This window comes from Podarcis erhardii (genome assembly GCF_964252035.2).
Source record: "Podarcis erhardii genome assembly, chromosome: 9".
In the NCBI taxonomy this organism is placed as follows: domain Eukaryota; kingdom Metazoa; phylum Chordata; class Lepidosauria; order Squamata; family Lacertidae; genus Podarcis; species Podarcis erhardii.
Genome location: NC_138512.1, coordinates 50,736,528 through 50,755,386, shown reverse-complemented (window position 1 = coordinate 50,755,386; position 18,859 = coordinate 50,736,528). Strand labels below are relative to the sequence as shown.

At 40.9% G+C, this 18,859-nt stretch overlaps 1 protein-coding gene and 1 long non-coding RNA gene across 3 annotated transcripts in view; one reads left to right on the top strand and one right to left on the bottom strand.

Annotated features, from left to right (window-relative positions):
• The window catches only part of LOC309350451, a 685,906-nt gene that overhangs the window by 122,267 nt on the left and 544,780 nt on the right, over positions 1-18,859 (bottom strand). The gene's annotated exons all lie outside the window — the stretch shown is intronic.
• LOC309350557 (uncharacterized protein) overlaps positions 1-18,859 on the top strand; it is a gene marked incomplete at its 3' end in the record, with an annotated part of 123,527 nt that overhangs the window by 89,994 nt on the left and 14,674 nt on the right. Inside the window, exon 3 of the mRNA XM_081877522.1 lies at positions 4,447-4,553. Within this exon, the coding sequence (XP_081733648.1) occupies positions 4,447-4,553 (107 nt within the window). The remainder of the gene's footprint in view (positions 1-4,446; positions 4,554-18,859) is intronic.

The window sequence follows — 18,859 nt, the reverse complement described above, 5'->3', positions numbered from 1 at the left end:
AACTGTTCACTTTATCCTATGGGGGCATCATGCTAAGTACTCTCAAAAATCGAACGGGATATGTTATAGCTCAGAGCCCAACATTTAATGATTATTCATTCAACCAAAGAAACACTTTCCTAAAAATCCTGTCTGAGGTAGTTTGTAACCAAGACTCTGGTCATCTGGAAAATCGCTAATGGAGAAATGGACAGGTATAGGGAGAATCTGTTTTCTTATCCTTCCTTGCATTACTTAATTTCAAGGGATTTTATTCCACAGCCTTTTCTTTCCAGCTTGTTAATGCTTTGCATTTTGGAATGTGATCTTGATGGTTATTTATGCTCTATCTCCCCCCCCCCCAGTTATGCATTAAGCATCTGGAATCCATATGGAACCTTTCCTTTTTTAATTTAGTGGAAGCATCTTCAGATAAGAACAGGGAAGGGAATTGGGCTGACTGCAGGACTAGGAAGCGTCAATTGGCAGTCCTGGAAAAAGGACAAGAAACTCATCTTGCTTGTCCTCAGGGACCTAAGAATCCAGCCTCCTCAGCCACCTGGGTTTTTAAGCATTATTCTTGGCCTAGGCCCTCAGTTTTAGAATGGTAGGGGACTTAAAGTTGCTCCTCTTCCATCCTTGGAGTCTGAAGTCTATCTGCTATTACAAGAGAACACAAAGCTTGGGGGCAGGATATTATAAGCTTTCAAAACAACAACAACACCTCAATAAAGATACCACTCCTCCACAAAAAGGTTAATGACACAAGGAAATAACAGGGGTATCCTGGAAGATTATAGACAGCGGCTATGAGAGTTGAATTCATTTAAAGTAGGCTAGGTGTTCCCTTACCATCTCTTTTCCTATCTTGGGCTGCAGTTCCCTCCTTGCATCAGTTATTCTGTTATCATCAGGTTGTGCACTGGCTTTCTTCTGGGTGAAGACAGAGGCAAAGTGGGTGTCAAGTTGTTCCGCCTTTTCTTTTCTCATCCAATAGCATTTCTCTATCTTCTCAATATTAGGCTGAGAGACTATGAATGGCCCAAGGTCATTCAGAGAGCATCATGCTGGAGTAGGAATTTGAACCCTGGCTTCCTAGTTCCTAATCCAACAGCCTCACCACTACACTGGATCTTTAATAACACATACACAGAATAATTGTATTTTCAGAAGTATATCATGGACATGTTTGTACAGCAGAAGGAGGGCATTTTAGTCAATATGGTACATTTTTGTTTTCTTGCAACTTCCAAAGTCAATTCTACATACAAGTTGCCCATTCAGATCACTGTTTAAGTACCTTTTTCAGTGAGAGTGAATAAGAGAAGAGCTATACTCTCAGACTGTTATGGTTTCTTCCTTTCACAAATTTAAATGAATTTCAGATTCCAGCTCAGTATCAAGCAAGTGTATGAGTGTGTTCCACATCTTCCTGAAACTGGCAAAATAAATTTGCTGTTGAAACTGATGAGGAAAAAAATGGGCCTGACAGACTGAATCTGGGCATCCTTTCCTGGCTTTCCCCTTGCCAAATCATGATCACTGAAAAAGCAATTCCTTCCCTCCTTGAATAAATGCCATAGAGCTGTTCCAACAAGAACAGCCACATAGACCACAGAGGAGGAGGAGTGCTTATGTTCAATAGCTTAGAACTTGTGTGCCTTAGAAAACAATGCATGCTGAAGAAAATTAGCTGATAGAACAAATAACAATACTTCATGGAACTGGGGACATGGATATTCATCATGTGATAATTATAATATCCATTGATGGCTGGCATGTGTGAACGTGCAATTACAAATAAAACAGCACCGACAGAATATTCACATCATCTCAGTTGTTTCCAGTGGGTCAGTTCATATATTTAGCTTCCAGTTCTCTATTTACAGTGATCAAATGTAGACAGTTCAAGTGATGTACATGCATGTGTGTAATACTCCTAGTCTACATCTGTTTGTGAGGAGCTTTCTACATTCTGCAAAAGAGGGTGGAAGAAAGAGTGAAAGTGAAATGATATGTATTTACCCTTGGAGATGTACAGATCACCTCCCGTAGCGAGGTGGTGTCCTGCCTGTATATGGAGCATGTGCTATTGGCCTTAGAATGTAATCTTAACTCCATTTACCTTGGAGTAAGCCCCATCGAATTCATTGGGACTTCCAAGGAGACATGGTGACACTTGCAATGGAAGTTACATTTTAACTGACTTTTAAACTTTTGATAGTGTGTATTGGCTTTCTCTCCTGAATCATCTGGAGTAGTTCTACCAAATACTCACTGTGAGTGTTCCTGGCCTGTGAAAACAAGAGGTTTGGATAATAATGTTAGTTCTAGGTATGAGCTTTCGTGTGCATGCACACTTCTTCAGATACACTGAAACAGAAGTCACCGGACCTTTCTATATAGTGAGAAGGTGGGGAGGGGTATTACTCAGAAGGGTGGTGGGAATGGGTGATTGGCAGATAGCTGCGATGAGCCTGTTGACGACTCTTAACGACTGCAATAGGTCTAACAGGAAAAAGCAAGGGGTGAGAAGGTGAAAAATGGCTTTTTCATGTATAATGAGATAAGAATCCAATGTCTTTGTTCAAACCAGGTCTCTCCATAGTTTTAAGTTTGGTGATAAGTTGCAATTCAGCAGCTTCTCTTTCCAGTCTATTTCTGAAGAAATAGACTGGAAAGAGAAGCTGCTGAATTGCAACTTATCACCAAACTTAAAACTATGGAGAGACCTGGTTTGAACAAAGACATTGGATTCTTATCTCATTATACATGACAAAGCCATTTTTCACCTTCTCACCCCTTGCTTTTTCCTGTTAGACCTATTGCAGTCGTTAAGAGTCGTCAACAGGCTCATCGCAGCTATCTGCCAATCACCCATTCCCACCACCCTTCTGAGTAATACCCCTCCCCACCTTCTCACTATATAGAAAGGTCCGGTGACTTCTGTTTCAGTGTATCTGAAGAAGTGTGCATGCACACGAAAGCTCATACCTAGAACTAACTCAGTTGGTCTTTAAGGTGCTACTGGAAGGAATTTTTTTATTTTGTTTTGACCATGGCAGACCAACACGGCTACCTATCTGTAACTGGATAATAATGATCACAGAATGGATGGTACAGCTTTCTAGTTGGGGGTTGGACAATTGGACCTTCTGTTTCCTTTCAGCACTATCAATCTATAACTCTCTAACACCATCAATATGTTGTTACAGCCTTAAGTATTTATGTTTTCAGAACAGGGGAAAAACATACTATGCTTTCAGAGTTGCAGGTTTGCTGTCTGTATAGCAGTAGACATCCCTTGAGAATCTACCCGTTGTGAATATTTGCCATTGTGATTTCAACAAGGGGTGATGAAACTCTCAATTCACATGCTTGAGTAGCTGACTAATAAAGAAAACGGAGGAAATTACACAACTTGTGTTCTCACGCAAAAGCAGGGCATCAGAAGTACTTCAGTCTTGAAAACAATACAGTGGTTGTTCCCACTATACCAAGGACAGAGGAAGAAGCAATGTGTTCAAGCTTCAGGAAAGTGTACATACCTGAAGCAGGAGAAAATGACTTCCTAACCATATGAACAGTTCAGGAATGAAACAGCCTCTCTTGGCAGGTTGTGAAATCTCCATTCTGTGAGGTTTTCAGGGCATGTACTAAATAGATATGGATTGTGGATAATTTGGATTTAGGATATCGTGAGTGTGGGCAGAGTGGCAGAAGGAAGAGATGGATCAATTCACCTATGGAAGCTCTTTATAATTTGGAATAATTCCTTAGGCTACAGCCTGGAATTCTGGCAACTGGATTCTTGGATAAATGAGTATGGGCTTCTAGACATTCATTCATCTGATACAGTTCTCTTCAGAAGACAGATTGGTCTCAGAATAAAAAAATACAAGCGTATTTTGTAGTTTTACTGTTGTGGCTTTGGAAATAATTTTGTACTGATTTTATACCAATCTCATACATTTTTGGGTTCTATTTGGGCAGATTGGATTGGGTTGTGTTTCCTTGTTGTACTGCGTTTGCCACCTTGGGTGGACTTGGTGCAGAAAGACAACTTATAAATACTGAAAATAAATAAATGAAAATAACAGGGGATCAGATTCTGCCTAGCCTTTTCCCTGTCATGCTTACATTCTGTATTCAAGAATATTTTATTGTTGAAGGGAAACACTCCAACATGTGATCCCTGACACAGAATTGGATTCAGAAGGGGCATACTCCCAGGAGAGTCCCCCCGCCTTGCGATGCTGGAGATAAGTTATAGGAAACAAAATATGAAAGTTAACGCTGTTTTAGCTGGGGAGAATCTCATAATGGTGCTCTTTAGTAAGCCAAGAGAAAAATAGAAATGTGCAAACGCCGGCATTTTACAAAGCTATTCTATCCTTTCTCTTCTCTTTCATGAATGGTGACACTGAAGCTCGTACCAATACTGTGTCGACGTGTTCAATTTGTCAGGTGTCGAGGCTGCCTTGATGGAAATGGTGGAAGACAAGCTGAGCTACCTCAGGCATAGAAAACAGCCCGTCTCTAATTTTATTGGCTTTGAGGAGAGGAGTTTCTGGGTAAGTGATCTTTTTGTCAAATGTGTGCAATACAAGAAACAAGCATCTAAGACAGCTGAAGGACACAGGAGATGTTGCTGCCCACAAAGGTAGGAAAGGAAGGAAGATAATTAACTCAAATGCCACTAGTGTTTTTTAAAACAGCAAGAAGCAAAAGGGGGAAATACCACAGCTCAGGTAGAGCACCTGCCCTGCAGGTACAAGGTCCCAGGTTCAGTCCCCAGCATCTCCAGATAGGACTAGGAAAAGCACCTGCAGGAAACCTTGGAATCTCACTTCCTGTCACAGTAGACAATATTGGGCTAGATGGACCAATGCCCTCACTTGTTTTAATGAAGCTTCCTATGCTTTGAAAACCCATTGAAGATCACAGAAACCTGCAAATAAAATGGGAAAGTGGTAAAGGGTGGCTCCAAAAGTGAAAAGTACAGTAGTAGTATAGGCAAACAATCCTGACAGATGGATGTTTTTCAGTTCTCACTTTGCTTTGGAAAGTGGAATTTAGGGAGGTTTACCTTTAAGTGCAAACCAAATCAAGTTCTTCTCAATGTCTAATAATAAGGAAAGAATTAAAAGGTGTAGTCTTTAAAGTTTTGAGGATGCCTGGGTTCAGCAATGACACCTTTAGGCAATAATCCTATGCAAAACTGACCTGGGAGTGAGTCCCATTGAACTCATTAGGGGCTCCTTGTGAGCAGACATGCACAGGACTATACTGTTAATGTAATTTGAATATACTGATATAAAGTTTTAGAAAGCTATCCTTCTGAAATCTTTAGTTTTCTTACCATCATCAGGACCGATATGTCATTTTCTTCTCTTTCTTCTTCCCCAAAGAAATCAAAGAAACCCTTGGCTGAGAAACTTGGTGAGGATATTAGGGTAGATATTGCAAAGGGAATAGAAAGTTTTAAGAGGCTGTTAATTTTATGATGGCAACATAGCCTGTTAAATCTGAGGTAATACTTGACTCTTTGTTTTAGTCTTTTTCGTGTTTGTGAAATACTGTAATTTGAGGTAATTTTGTGACTGAGCATATTGTTGCCTTAAGGTAACAGAAGCTAGCTCTGCTTCCTTTATAGGGCTCATGATTATGGACTTCCTGAGGAGAATTTTCTCTTATATGATAATAAATTTACCTTTGGATTTGTTCATTTTCTAATGAAATTTATTTATTTTTTATGGCCATAGGACCTGTGGCATTTGATAAGGTGAACTTCCTGTTATATGAAGATAAATTTGATTTTGTATTTGTGCATTTGATAATGAAAAAAGAGAAGAAAAGTCTACAGAACCTGCAATATTTGATTTTAATGAGCCTCTAAGGGAATATGGAGTGGCTATTGAGAATGGCTTTCTGTCTCCACACAATTTTTAGTCTGGTGGTATAGAAATGCTAACACCAAGGGGATATTTTGATTGTCAAATCAGACCCTGCTCAGGGGGATATAGTGGCTTTGATTCTGGTGAATCTATGGCTGGTTCTTTTCTACCCCTGCCTTGCCACTGAAATGCTCTGATTTGGAGCCTTATGCAGGCAAGGAGTGGTAGCTTCCTAACCACTTGGACTTTGGGCAGGTACAACAGGGGCATTTACAGCAGCAGAAGTCATCAGAGGTACATCTCTGCTTAATCCTAACTCCCTGATCAGGGATTGCAGATCAGGGTTAGGATTTAGCACCTTACAACATCAACAATACTGAGTCTCTTGAACCATATCTATAAAGCCATTCAACACCAGCGAAGGCACATTACATCATCAAGAGGGGTTGCTGTTGCAGCTTGCAAGAACTGCAATTTCTGAATGACTATCTTCTGAAAAACTCTGACCCTCTGACCAGCAGGGGAAGGTCCAAACAGACTGGCACTGCAGTGGTCCATCCTTGAAGTTACCAGTGCCTGAACTGGTAAAAGAAACAAAGCAAAATACTTTGTGAAGGCACATTACACACGGCGAATGATGTGAATCTTTGGTTTCCCCCCTTAGTCATGTTGCTCTCTCCCCACACCCCTTTCCACAAGCAAGGCATTTTCTTTCATCTGGGTATGATGTAGGAGAAGAAAGAACTGGACCTGCTCTAAACCCTTTATTTGTAGCACAGAGACTAATGAACTGCAAAGGTTTTTCGTTCCTAGTAACGCTTGTAATAGTTGCCATTCAACTGCATTTTTAAAATCCAAATAAGAAACAGAAAGTATGCAACTTGACTATGGGTTTTGTGGTTTCCCTGTAGGAAATACTTTTTCACCCAGCATGAAATTATGCTATAAATTTAATTGCATAGGATGCAGCACAGACCAATAACTAAATAACATTCCGTGTTTAACCATCAATATGTTTGTCAAGCATGCAAAGCAATGAATAAATGGATGTTGCCAAATTTGTGTCAATAACCCCCACCCCCATTTCTCATGACCTACACAACCTGGTCCCATCCTAGTTGCAGGCTGTCATAGGGGACAACAATCTTCACTGGCTTCCCCTCTCCTGCAGGTTCATGCCCCCTCCACTTCTGGCACCACCAAGAAAAGGAAATCTGCACAGATGGGGCAATGCCTGCCTGCCTGCCTCCTTCTAATAAATAAAACAATAATAAATATAATTATTAATTTATAACCCATTCTTCCTTCACACTGAAGCACAATTCAGCTTATAACACAATATACAATTTAAATACATATTTACAGAGAAAGAGAGAGTAACACATCCACTGTGAAAACAGAAACACTAAGCCCCAGCATCAATAATCAGCAGGTTCATTTCTTAAGGCCTGGAGAAACTGATACATCAGCTAAAATGAAGGATTACCGAATGATATGAGGTCATCTTGAGATAACACTATGTAGGTGTGTCTTTCCATTCCAGATGCTGGCTTTTTATGGGAAGAGGATTCAACAAGATTTCCAAGAGAGAGCATCTGTTTGCAAAGTTTTGAGGCTGGCAAAGTTGTACAAATCACTTCCATGGACTAATTCTGATCCATGTTCATCAGGAAAATCAACAAGTGTGTCTTCCAGTTTCATATTATATTTTTGTAAAAGAATATTTTCAAAAACTTTGTGTGACTTGGTGTCCAGCGTCCTGCCCATTTAATTTAAATGGGTCTACTATGAGTATTACTTAGTTAGAAACCATCCCTATAAATTTAATGACAACTTCAATAGCCATATCCAGACATTTCCAACTAACATGCAACTCTAGGGCAAAAGGCATATTTTTCCATCAACAGCTACCTAGAGACATGTAAACCAGTACAAATTTATTGCAATGTTCCAGTTCAGTTTATTTGTTGATATTATTCATTCCACTACTTTGGAGAAAAATAAAGCCAAAAGCTCTTCAAAAACGACGTTCATTCTGAAGAAACAGTAACATTATATATGACAGACTTACATTATATGCTTCTTGGCAACGGGTTCCCTCAGATATCCCAGACAAAAGTCACTTTCTTGTTTCAAATTGGTATGCAAAACATGAACTCTGCCCTGCTCAACAACACATCCGGCATGTATCAGATTAATCTTCGGCACAGTCTGTACATACAAAATAAACATCGATCAAACAAGAATATCCAGTCATTCCTGAAGGTATTGAGGCAGATAGAGAAGCTAAAATTCATCTACAGCACTTTCTGATGCTGCTGTTTATTCTTATCATGTTATTTGATGGTAAATCTCTCTTAGAGTGGAGAATGCATTGTGAAGTTTAATTCATATATATCATCAATGTGTCTCCAGGGCTCCAATTGTCAGGGAAAATGGCTCCCTACCTCCTACCTCTCTTCTGCCCTACAGGGTATTGCTGCTCTTTCCAATAAAGCAACATTAATTTGGGGGATTCTCCTTTCATTTTTTTTAATGAAGCTTTTCATTATTACTTACTTACACACACACACACACACACACACACACACACACCCCACTCTATTCTTGATTCCATTTACATCTATTGGTAAAATTAAGCAATTTTATTTTATTTTTACTGTGATCTAAATATGCCACTGGGAAACCCTAATTTCCACATTTTATCCCACCCTTCTTACGGAGTGACATATCGAATGCCCCCAGCTTTATCCCCACAACAGCCCTGTGTATTAGGTTAGGGTGAAAGAGTCATCCAGTGCTCTGATCTAGAGGAAGGATGGGCTATAAATATTCTGAAATTAATAAATAAGAATGGTCCAAGATTTCCCAATATGGTCAGCTAGTCTGCTCCAGAAACACATCAAGCAAATCAAGCACCAGTTCCATGTTTGACAATGGTACAAGATAAGCTTTAAATTTATCTTGGGTGCTATGCATGTTAATAGATTTTATAATGCCTGGACCATATTTCCAAAATCTAAGGCAATAGGTGACATGGCACATAATCTAGGCAGAGTTGGATTTGTCCCATTTCCACTGATATCAAAAGAAATTTTTAGCATAACTGGGGAGCATAAGTAAAATCAGTTTCTTCTGACTTATAGTCATGGGAAAAAGAAAGTGCACCCTCTTTGAATTCTGTAGTTTTACATATGAAGACATAATAACAATCATCTGTTCCCTAGCAGGTAAATAAAACCTGAGATGAACAACAACACATGACATATTACTCTGTGTCATGATTCATTTAACAGAAATAAAGCCAAAATGGAAAACCCATTTGTGGAAAAACTAAGTACACCTTATGATTCAAAAGCTTGTAGAACCACCTTTAGAAGCAATAGCATGAAGTAATTGTTTTCTGTAGGACTTTATCCATCTCTCACATTGTTGTGGAGGAATTTTGGCCCACTCTTCTTTACAACGTTGCTTCAGTTCATTGAGGTTTGCTGGCATTTGTTTATGCACAGCTTTCTTAAGATCCCACACAGCATTTCAATTGGGTTGGGGTCTGGATATCGACTGGTTCTGTTCTTTTTCAGCCATTCTGTTGTAGATTCACTGGTGTGCTTGGGATCCTTGTCCTGTTGCATGACCCAATTTCAGCCAAGCTACAGCTGTCGGGCAGATGGCCACACATTTGACTGCAGAAGACTTTATTACAGAGGAGTTCATGGTTGATTCAGTGACTGCCAGGTTCCCAGATCCTGTGGCTGCAAAACAAACCCAAATCATCACCCTTCCACCACTGTGCTTGACAGTTGGTGTTAGGTGCTTGTGCTGATATGCTATGTTTGATTTTTGCTAAACGTGGTACTGTGCATTATTACCAGACACCTCCACTTTGTCTCATCTGTCCAAAGGACATTGTTCCAGAAGTCTTGGGGTTTGTTCAGATGCAACTGCAAACCAAATCTGTGCTGCCATGTTCTCTTTAGAGAGACAAGGCTTTCTCCTGACAAACATGACAAACAAACCATACTTGTTCAGTCTTTTTCTAATTGCACTGTCATCAACTTTAACATTAAACATGCTAACAGAGGCTTGTAGAGCCTGAGACGTAAGTCTTGGTGATTTTGTTTTTGTTTGCAGTTTCTCTGAGAATTGAATGGTCTGACCTTGGGGTGAATTTGCTGGGACGTCCACTCCTGAGAAGATTGGCAATTGTCTTGAATGTTTTCCACTTTTGAATAATCTTTCTCACTGTAGAATGATGGACATAAAATTGGTTGGAAATGGCCTTAAAACCCTTCCCAGTTTCATGAACAGCAGAACTTGCTTCTCTAAGAGCATTGTGTTATCTTTCCTCTTTGGCATTGTGTTAAAGCACATCTGAATGCTCCAGACCAGACCCCCCCCCAAAAAAACCTTGGCTTTTATAGAGGTGGGCACACTTGCAGATGATCAATTAAGCAAGGGAATTTGATTAGCAGGCCTTGTCTACTACTTAGCTTCTTGATTCCTATGGAAACAATAAGGGTGTACTTAGTTTTTCACACATGATTTCTGCATCTTCACTTTATTTCTGTTAAAGAAATCATGACATGGTATAATATGTCATGTGTTGTTGTTCATCTGAGGTTGTATTTACCTAATTTTAAGACCTGCTAAGGAACAAATGATTGCTATTATGTCCTGACATGCAGAACCACAAAATTCAAAGAGGTGCACTTTCTTTTTCCCATGACTATACACCCATGATTTTTTGGGGGGGAGGGGGGAATCAGTTTGTCATTTTAAACCCCTTCCTGTTTTTAATCTATAGGTTAATTAGGCCGTTAAACCTCTTGTCAACAGCAGTGATAATATAAACAACTGTGATCAAATCAGATGAGTATATCTCATATGAATCTCAAATAGATGTTCCTTTAAAAACTGATTCAATTGGCTGCTGAGGAAGAGAGAAAGATTATGAAAACATTATACACTTAAGAAATGCAGAATCAGAAGAAAATAGCAGAGCATTGGTAAAAAACAACAGCAGCACTTCTGCTTTTAAAGTTTTTGGTCATGCTCTTTTTTGCGTTACATCCTTCCACTGTAAGGAGTGACCCAAAAGTAGGCCAGTTCCTTTCAAAGTTCCTGCCCTGCTATCTCAAATGCCTTTCACTAGAAATGTCACACAGCTCAAACTTGGCAGGGTACATGCGAAGAATTCATTGTAACATTTCACTGCAGCCCATCCCAATGTCAGTATTTTAATCCTTTTTTGAACCAGTTGCCAATCAGAGTGTTAATCACGGGCGTGAGCGAGATCTTGCAGAAAGCACATATTTCTAGGAAATGAGTTGAGTACACATAATTCTGTGGGATCAAATCCTATATGAGCAATAGTTATAAAAATATAGCTAGAGTAGCCTGTGCAGATCATTCATTACTCAGCCTTTATTTAAAAGGAGAACAACCTTTATCTAAAAAGATTCCTGATTAAATTTTAAAAGTACAATTCTGGTGCAAGTCATGTGAAATGTTGACACTGTGAGGTTTTTTGTATGTATGTATGTATGTATGTATGTATGTATGTATGTATGTATGTATGTATTGTGGCATTTGTATACCATCCCATCATGTAAAGTTCTCTGGACAGTTTCCAATATAAAATAAATGCATAAAACCAGAAAATCAAAACCTACATAGATACAGGAAAAAACAAAACTCACCACACCCACAAAGTTCAACACAGATTTGAAAATTCAGTAGCTACTTAGGAAATGTTGAACCATTCAGAAAATAAATCCATTACCTTTGCTAGTAAAAGGAGGAATAAATAGGTAACGTTCAGACTGAGTGCTAAATAAAAATGAAAGGGGGGAGGGGCATAGTTTAGTGGTAGAGGACGACTTCAAAAAATCCCCAGATTTAACCTGTGGCATCTCCAGTTAAAAGGATCTGGTGGCAGGTGATTTGAAAGATGTCTGCCTTAAGACCTTGAAGAGCTGCTGCCCTATGAGAGAAGATGTCTGCCTTAAGACCATTGAAGAGCTGCTGTCCTATGAGAGAAGCAGACAATATAGCGGGCTAAGCAGACTGTGCAAATAGCTTGACCTGGCATATTGCAGCCTTCTTTGATCTATAGAAAAGAGTGTTTTAAAATGCTTGCTGAAAAGTATGGGTGGTAGATGCGGTGTAAATATGGTGCTGTTTTGTGGAGTGTTTATTATTAGTGCGTTAGTGCCATCTGCTGTTACATGGCCTATCAAGGCTGCATTATTAAGAAGCACACTGTTGAATTCAGTTCGTCTCCAGCACTTAAGTGTTTAGGACTTGGGAATTCAGTAAAGAAACCCAACAACAACCCAGGGTTAAGAAAGCAGTGGGCAATTAGCCAAAAGGCAAATCAATTGCAATGTAGGGAAGGAGGAGCAATGTAGGGAAGGAAGACCCAAGTATAACCTGATCACTATTCATTGTGCTCACTGGGATTGCAACCCGTAGCACATTATTGGTGAGGGTGCCCCAACAGGAGCTGTTTATTTAGGATAAAAGCCTATACTATAGTTCAGGGATGAGGATTCTTAGGCTGGGGTGGGAGAAGGACAGAACACAATCCTCCAGCCCTCAATGTTTAGCCCTTGAAACCCTTCGCAGACCAAACCCTTCACCAGCCCTGCTCAAATGTTTACCCTGGTTGGAATGCCCTTGTGATGTGACAATGCCTCTTGATCACCTAGATGGAGTGTGTGTGTGTGTGTGAGAGAGAGAGAGAGAGAGAGAGAGAGAGAGAGAGAGAGAGAGAGAGAGATAGCATTTGATTTCCACATGGCTGGAATGTAGTCTGCTGTCACAACCATTGCTCCACCCAGTTCTGACCCTGCCCCTTCCTGCCACTCATCTGTGGTGCCTAGAACACCCGCCACCACCCATGAGGGAGTGGGGTCATCCACCTGAAAAACATTTCCCTCATGCAGTAGGCCCTTCTCTTGGTTTTAGTGTATCTAAAAAGTAAAGGGACTCCTGACCATTAGGTCCAGTCGTGGCCAACTCTGGGGTTGCGGCACTCATCTTGCTTTACTGGCTGGGGGAGCCAGCGTACAGCTTCTGGGTCATGTGGCCAGCATGACTAAGCCGCTTCTAGCGAACCAGAGCAGCGCATGGAAACGCTGTTAACCTTCTCACTGGAGCGGTACCTATTTATCTACTTGCACTTTGATTTCCTTTTGAACTGCTAGGTTGGCAGGAGCAGGGACCAAGCAACGGGAGCTCACTCCATCACAGGGATTCAAACTGCCGACCTTCTGATCGGCAAGTCCTAGGCTCCCGCCACTTGCATCCCTATAGTGTATCTATGTGGGGTTTATTATCTGTTTGGTTGGTTGCAAGTCACTTTCAGTTGCCCTGAGCAAGATAAAGCAACTAACAAAGTTAAACAACATCATCATAGGGGATCATTCCATCAGGCAAGCCGAAGTGTTTGCCCTCATGGAATGATCATCTTGGTGCAATGTTGAACTCCTCCCAATATTTTGAACAGTAGTCTCAAGCCTTTCTCCATAGAAGCCAGCTCCTGGGGGCCAAGGCACTTTGGGGGCTCCCAATGTGAATGCTCAGAGGGCATTTGGCTCCGCCCCTGGCTCCTCATGATGTTGCATGTGCAAAGTCAGGACATTGCGTTGGGCTCCCCATCATCTTGAGAAGCTGGCAGCTCTGCCTTCCTCTGTTCTAATAGATCCATGTGCTCTTAGAGTCTGTCCACAAAATGTTAAGATTCCACTTTTATAAACCTTTATCCAATTCTGGAAGATATTGGTTACAGTTGTGAATATAGACTATGGAGTATAGTCCACATTTGGATTTGATAGGAAGTTCTCCTAAGCCAGCAACTCATAATTGGTTCAGAAACTGGCATTTCTGATCTCCGTCTGTAGTAAAAAAAGAATTACTGGTGAATAGCATGGTGGTGTAACCTTGCCATTCATGGGTTCATTGTCTGATCTTTACATCAAAGGTGACCAGGGTTTAATATTGTCACATGCAATTTTGTCTCAAAAGAACTATGTGTGTGATTAATCCAGGAGCAAACCTGTCAATTCAGTTCCGTGTGAAGGAAAGCTGCTTAGCTACTCAAGCCTTAAAATGGAACTCCACTTGGCAGATTGCCCAGCAACAAATGGAATGGGGAATGGTGGTCAGGCGTGGGGGAGTCAGTGCATGCTATTGAATGTAAATCCCAAATTCAGTAAATGTGCTTCCCCAAGCAGGATATCATCACTGAAATTAGGCACATCTGGGCATGCCTTTGAATAAGTTTAGAAGGCAAAGTATCAGAGAACCGATCACCAAAGATCTGTTATCTTGCACGACAATGCACATGACATTTTAAGAGGCAGACAAATCACCTACAAAACCTGATTTCTTGTCTATTGCTCAGACATACTGGAAAGAGGGCTACATATGGCATGTTGGAGCTTTTTGGATCAATTTTGATTCCACAGCAAAAGCTTGAAAGACTTTTGAATGTGGGGACTCTCAAGTCAGCAGAGGAGCTGCTGATTAGGAAAGACAAACACACACACAATCCGGTGCATGTGAGGTTTGGCCACAAAAATGTACCACATAAATCAGCCTTAAATTACAGTCAAGAGAGCTTGAATAATTCCTGGGGCAATCGGCACAGCTTTAGGCAAATTACTTTTGGCCTGACTTTCAAAGGCACCAAAGGATCTGTATTAACTTCTTCACCTATAGCTTTTTCATCTTTGGGATGTTTACCAAAACTGGAAGTCTAGCACTTCTAAAAATATTATTTTCTTAATGTATTCATAGAATTGAAAGTGAGGATTGTCTAATCAGATCCCACCAGAAATACAAGGGCAGATGTCCCCCTATCACACAGAATAAAAAATAAGGTGTGGATCACAGAGCAGGCTAGTGAGACTGAGCTTGGTGGACATGGAATCCTGACTTACTGCTGAGTAGGAGGAAATGGAAAATGGGAAATGTAAAACAGTGGGTGGGAATGGGAACGGAATGGAGTATCCTGGAAAGGGGCATAGCTGTCTGGCTGGAATCGTGAAGGGCAGAACTCCACACTACAACGTTTTGTTGCAGGTTCTACTTATTCCCACCGGCATTGAAGTGACCACATGGTTTTCATTGAACCGGCTGAATGTGCCTTTCGGTGCAGATGCCATTCTGGGACATGACTTGCTGCCCATGACGAGAACAGAGCTGAGGCCGTTTATGTGTGCACATTTAAAATACAGCAGCACAAAAAGAAAAGATTTCCAAATGGTTCAAGCGAAAGGCTTTCCTGCAGGAGCAGAGTGCTTAACCAACCGCCACAGCTTTGACAACCACCTCCTGGCTAAAATACTTTTGCTCCGCTTTAGAGGATTATATTTCTTACTGCGGAGAGAGTTTAGATAGTGTGGTTTACAGTCTAAGGGAAGAATAAAAAAACACACACCTAATGTTGTGCTGAAGACAACAAAGAAAGCATTTTCCCTTTTAAGATAATTATCATCCGTGTTTATAGTGATTAAGCTACAAAGATTAATAATCAACAACACACAAAAATTGCCTGAAGGCAACACCTGAGAGCTTAACATCAGTAAAGGCTTCTTAAGTTATTGCTCTCCCTCTCTCTCATCAGTGGAAAAGGTTTCATTCACTGCAGCATTTTCATCTTGAGTTCATCTGAAACGGAAGAAAGCCGGGCTTTCCTACCCATAGCATGGGAATGCTGGGAGACTTTGATCCATTGTTTGCATATCAGCTCTTTGATAATGAGTTACAGTGTACTGTGGTTTTTAAAGCATGGTCAGATGGTTCTTTTATACTTAGAGCTGTGCCAGCGTTTCCATGATCACCGTGTCACATGTGCCTAGCGTTGCTTGTATTAATTTGTTCCAACCTAAAACATTATTACTTCCGCCTTCCCTCCCCCACACCCCTGGAATGAAAACACAAGGCACTGCAAATGGGTTCAGTTGTGGGCCACAGCCTTGTTGACGTATGTGTTTGATTTGCAGTCAACTAGCCAAAGGCAATCTCTCCCCTAACTCAGCTCTGGTGCATTTGCTACCACGAAGAGAGTTAGGAAACGGCATCTCCTGATGCTCACCTTGAATAGGCAACCCTCCTTGGACAAACCCTCAGATCCCTGGTGTAGCAGGTGTCTGCTCTTTGCAATCTTCAAAGATCTCAACAGCTGTCACATGGAAGAAGGAAATAGCTTGTTTTCTCCTGCTCTGGAGGGCAGGACATGAACTAATAATAATAATAATAATAATAATAATAATAATAATATAATTTATTATTTATTCCCCAGCCACTCTGGGCGGCTTCCAACAGAATATTAAAATACAATGGTCTATTAAACATTAAAAGCTTCCCCAAACAGGGCTGCCTTCAGATGTTTTCTAAAAGTCTGGTACTTGTTTTTCTCTTTGACATCTGGTGGGAGGGCGTTCCACAGGGTGGGAGCCACTACCGAGAAGGCCCTCTGCCTGGCCCCCTGCAACTTGGCTTCTCGCAGTGAGGGAACCGCCAGAAGGCCCTCGGTGCTGGACCTCAGTGTCCAGGCAGAACGATGGGGGTGGACTGGTTTACTGGACTGAGGCTTCAAGTTATAAGAAAGCTGATTCCAACTATACAATATACGATATCTTTATTGTCATTGTCCCATGCAGAACAATGAAATTGAAAACATCAGGAATAACTTTTTTGACAGTAAGAGCTGTTTGACAGTGGAATGGACTCCCTCAGAAGGTGGTGGACTCTCCATTTTTGGAAGTTTTTAATCAAAAGTTGGATGGCCATCTGTCATGTATGTTTTAGTTGAGATTCCTGCATTGCAAGGGTTTGGACTAGATGACTGTTGGGGTGCCTTCCAACTCTACACTTCTATGATTCTTTGAAGGCATGTGCTTTGCTACTAAGCAATGGTCCTTCCCCACTGAAAGGCTGACTTGTGTAATCCTCCTTTCATCATTCAAATGCCTCTGGGTACTCACAAATGTCTATCTCTCCACCTCCATCTGACTCCATTGATATCATAATGGTGCCCTATTCAAGTGGGAAAACACTCTAAGCCCAATAGCTCTCTTCTTTTTTAGGGCAGAGAAAGCCCATGTTCCCTGAACACTGTTGCCTCAATGGACGTTGGGAAAGAGGAACCTGGGTGATGAGGCATCAAGCTAGGTGACTGGGAAGTGTCTTCAGAGTCTATTTTCTCCAGCGTTGGAGCTATCGAGTGCCTGCCTTTTCCCAGTGTTTCCTGATTGCACAAGTCTGCAATAGATCTTTAGGGTACAAAGTACCATTCTGACATTTGTCCTGAGTACTACTTGTATGTTTTCCATCACTCAACAACATCATTCAACAGGGATATCGTCAGCCATTTGTGACTGCAAGGCAGAATAGAGCAGAGCTTTGTTCAGACATATCTGATACTTGTAAGGGCTGGTCCTGTTGAAAAACTGATCATTTTGGCTGAGTTACAAAACTTTTTCAGTGGCGTGTAAACCTTGCAGAAGCAATAATTGATTTTTTTTATTTTTTAAAAATGTTTTCACTAGCCATTTCAAATGGAGTAAAGGACTTGTCATCTTTTGGCCCATCACCCAAACTACAAACTGCAGCTACAAAAACAACATGAATAAGAAGCACTCATACTCAATTCAGCTCTTCAGCGGATCAATATGATTGAAGAGATTAGGATGGTACTGGCATATCAGAGCTCCATTAATGTCAGACCACCAGGTTGGACATTCAGGGACTGCTAATAGATAGCACATATCCTGAGTTGCATGAACTTGACAAATTTAGCATTAGCCATCTTTGCACAGGATACTAAACTATTATGAGTTGCTAAAGTTCAAGCCATAGGTGAGAAAGCAAGGTTGTATAACTAACCATGGTTTGTTGAAAAACAGGATACCATGTGTAAAAGTGAAACTAAACTTTGTTGAAGACTTACTTACAGACGTTACATTTGAAAATATCTCATAGATAGAAACAGTTTGTTGAAATGAATTTGTAAAAAGATCTTGCATTGGGAATAACTAGTTTGAATGCAGTGCCTAAATTTGGGATAGGAAAGCCTTCTGTGTACTATCATCATGAGTTCCAAATTGTATTGTCCATTGATAAATAGCTATCAATTTGTAACATATATTTTAAGAGGATGGGAGTAGAAAATTTTTGTAAGCCTGGTCTACTTTCAACCTCGAGAGAGAAAACTATCTGGACCTATTGCTGCCTGAGTATGTTGATATCTCTTTGAGGTCAGGGAGCGCTTTTCTTGGTAGGAGCACAATTATGGATAGGATTGTTGGATAGGAGTGGATTATGAAGTATATTGGGACGTGGGTGACACTATGGTCTAAACCACAGAGCCTAGGGCTTGCCGATCAGAAGGTCAGCGGTTCGAATCCCCACGACGGGGTGAGCTCCCGTTGCTCGGTTCCTGCTCCTGCCAACCTAGCAGTTTGAAAGCACATCAAAGTGCAAGTAGATAAATAGGTACCGCTCCAGCAGGAAGGTAAACGGTGTTTCCATGCGCTGCTCTGGTTTGCCAGAAGCAGCTTAGTCATGCTGGCCACATGACCTGGAAGTTGTATGCCGGCTCCCTCGGCCAGTAAAGCAAGATGAGCGCTGCAACCCCAGAGTCGTCCGCGACTGGACCTAACGGTCAGGAGTCCCTTTACCTATAAGGCAATTAATCATACCACACAGATACACTTGACCCAATAAAAAGCAAGTAACTTTTCCCCTTGAAATATTTCAGAAGAAGTTGGGCAGGCATCTTATAGCAGGTGACTTTTAGCAATCATCACATCCTTATGTATCTGGTTTTTCTGACGTTCAATCCACATTGACCTTGGGGGACAAGGTGGGTGAAAGGCTAAATAAATAAGTGCATATCTTTAAGAATATGAAATCAAGACTTGCAAGGTTACAGTTCTTTGCATATATATGTATATATTAGGAAGTCTCAC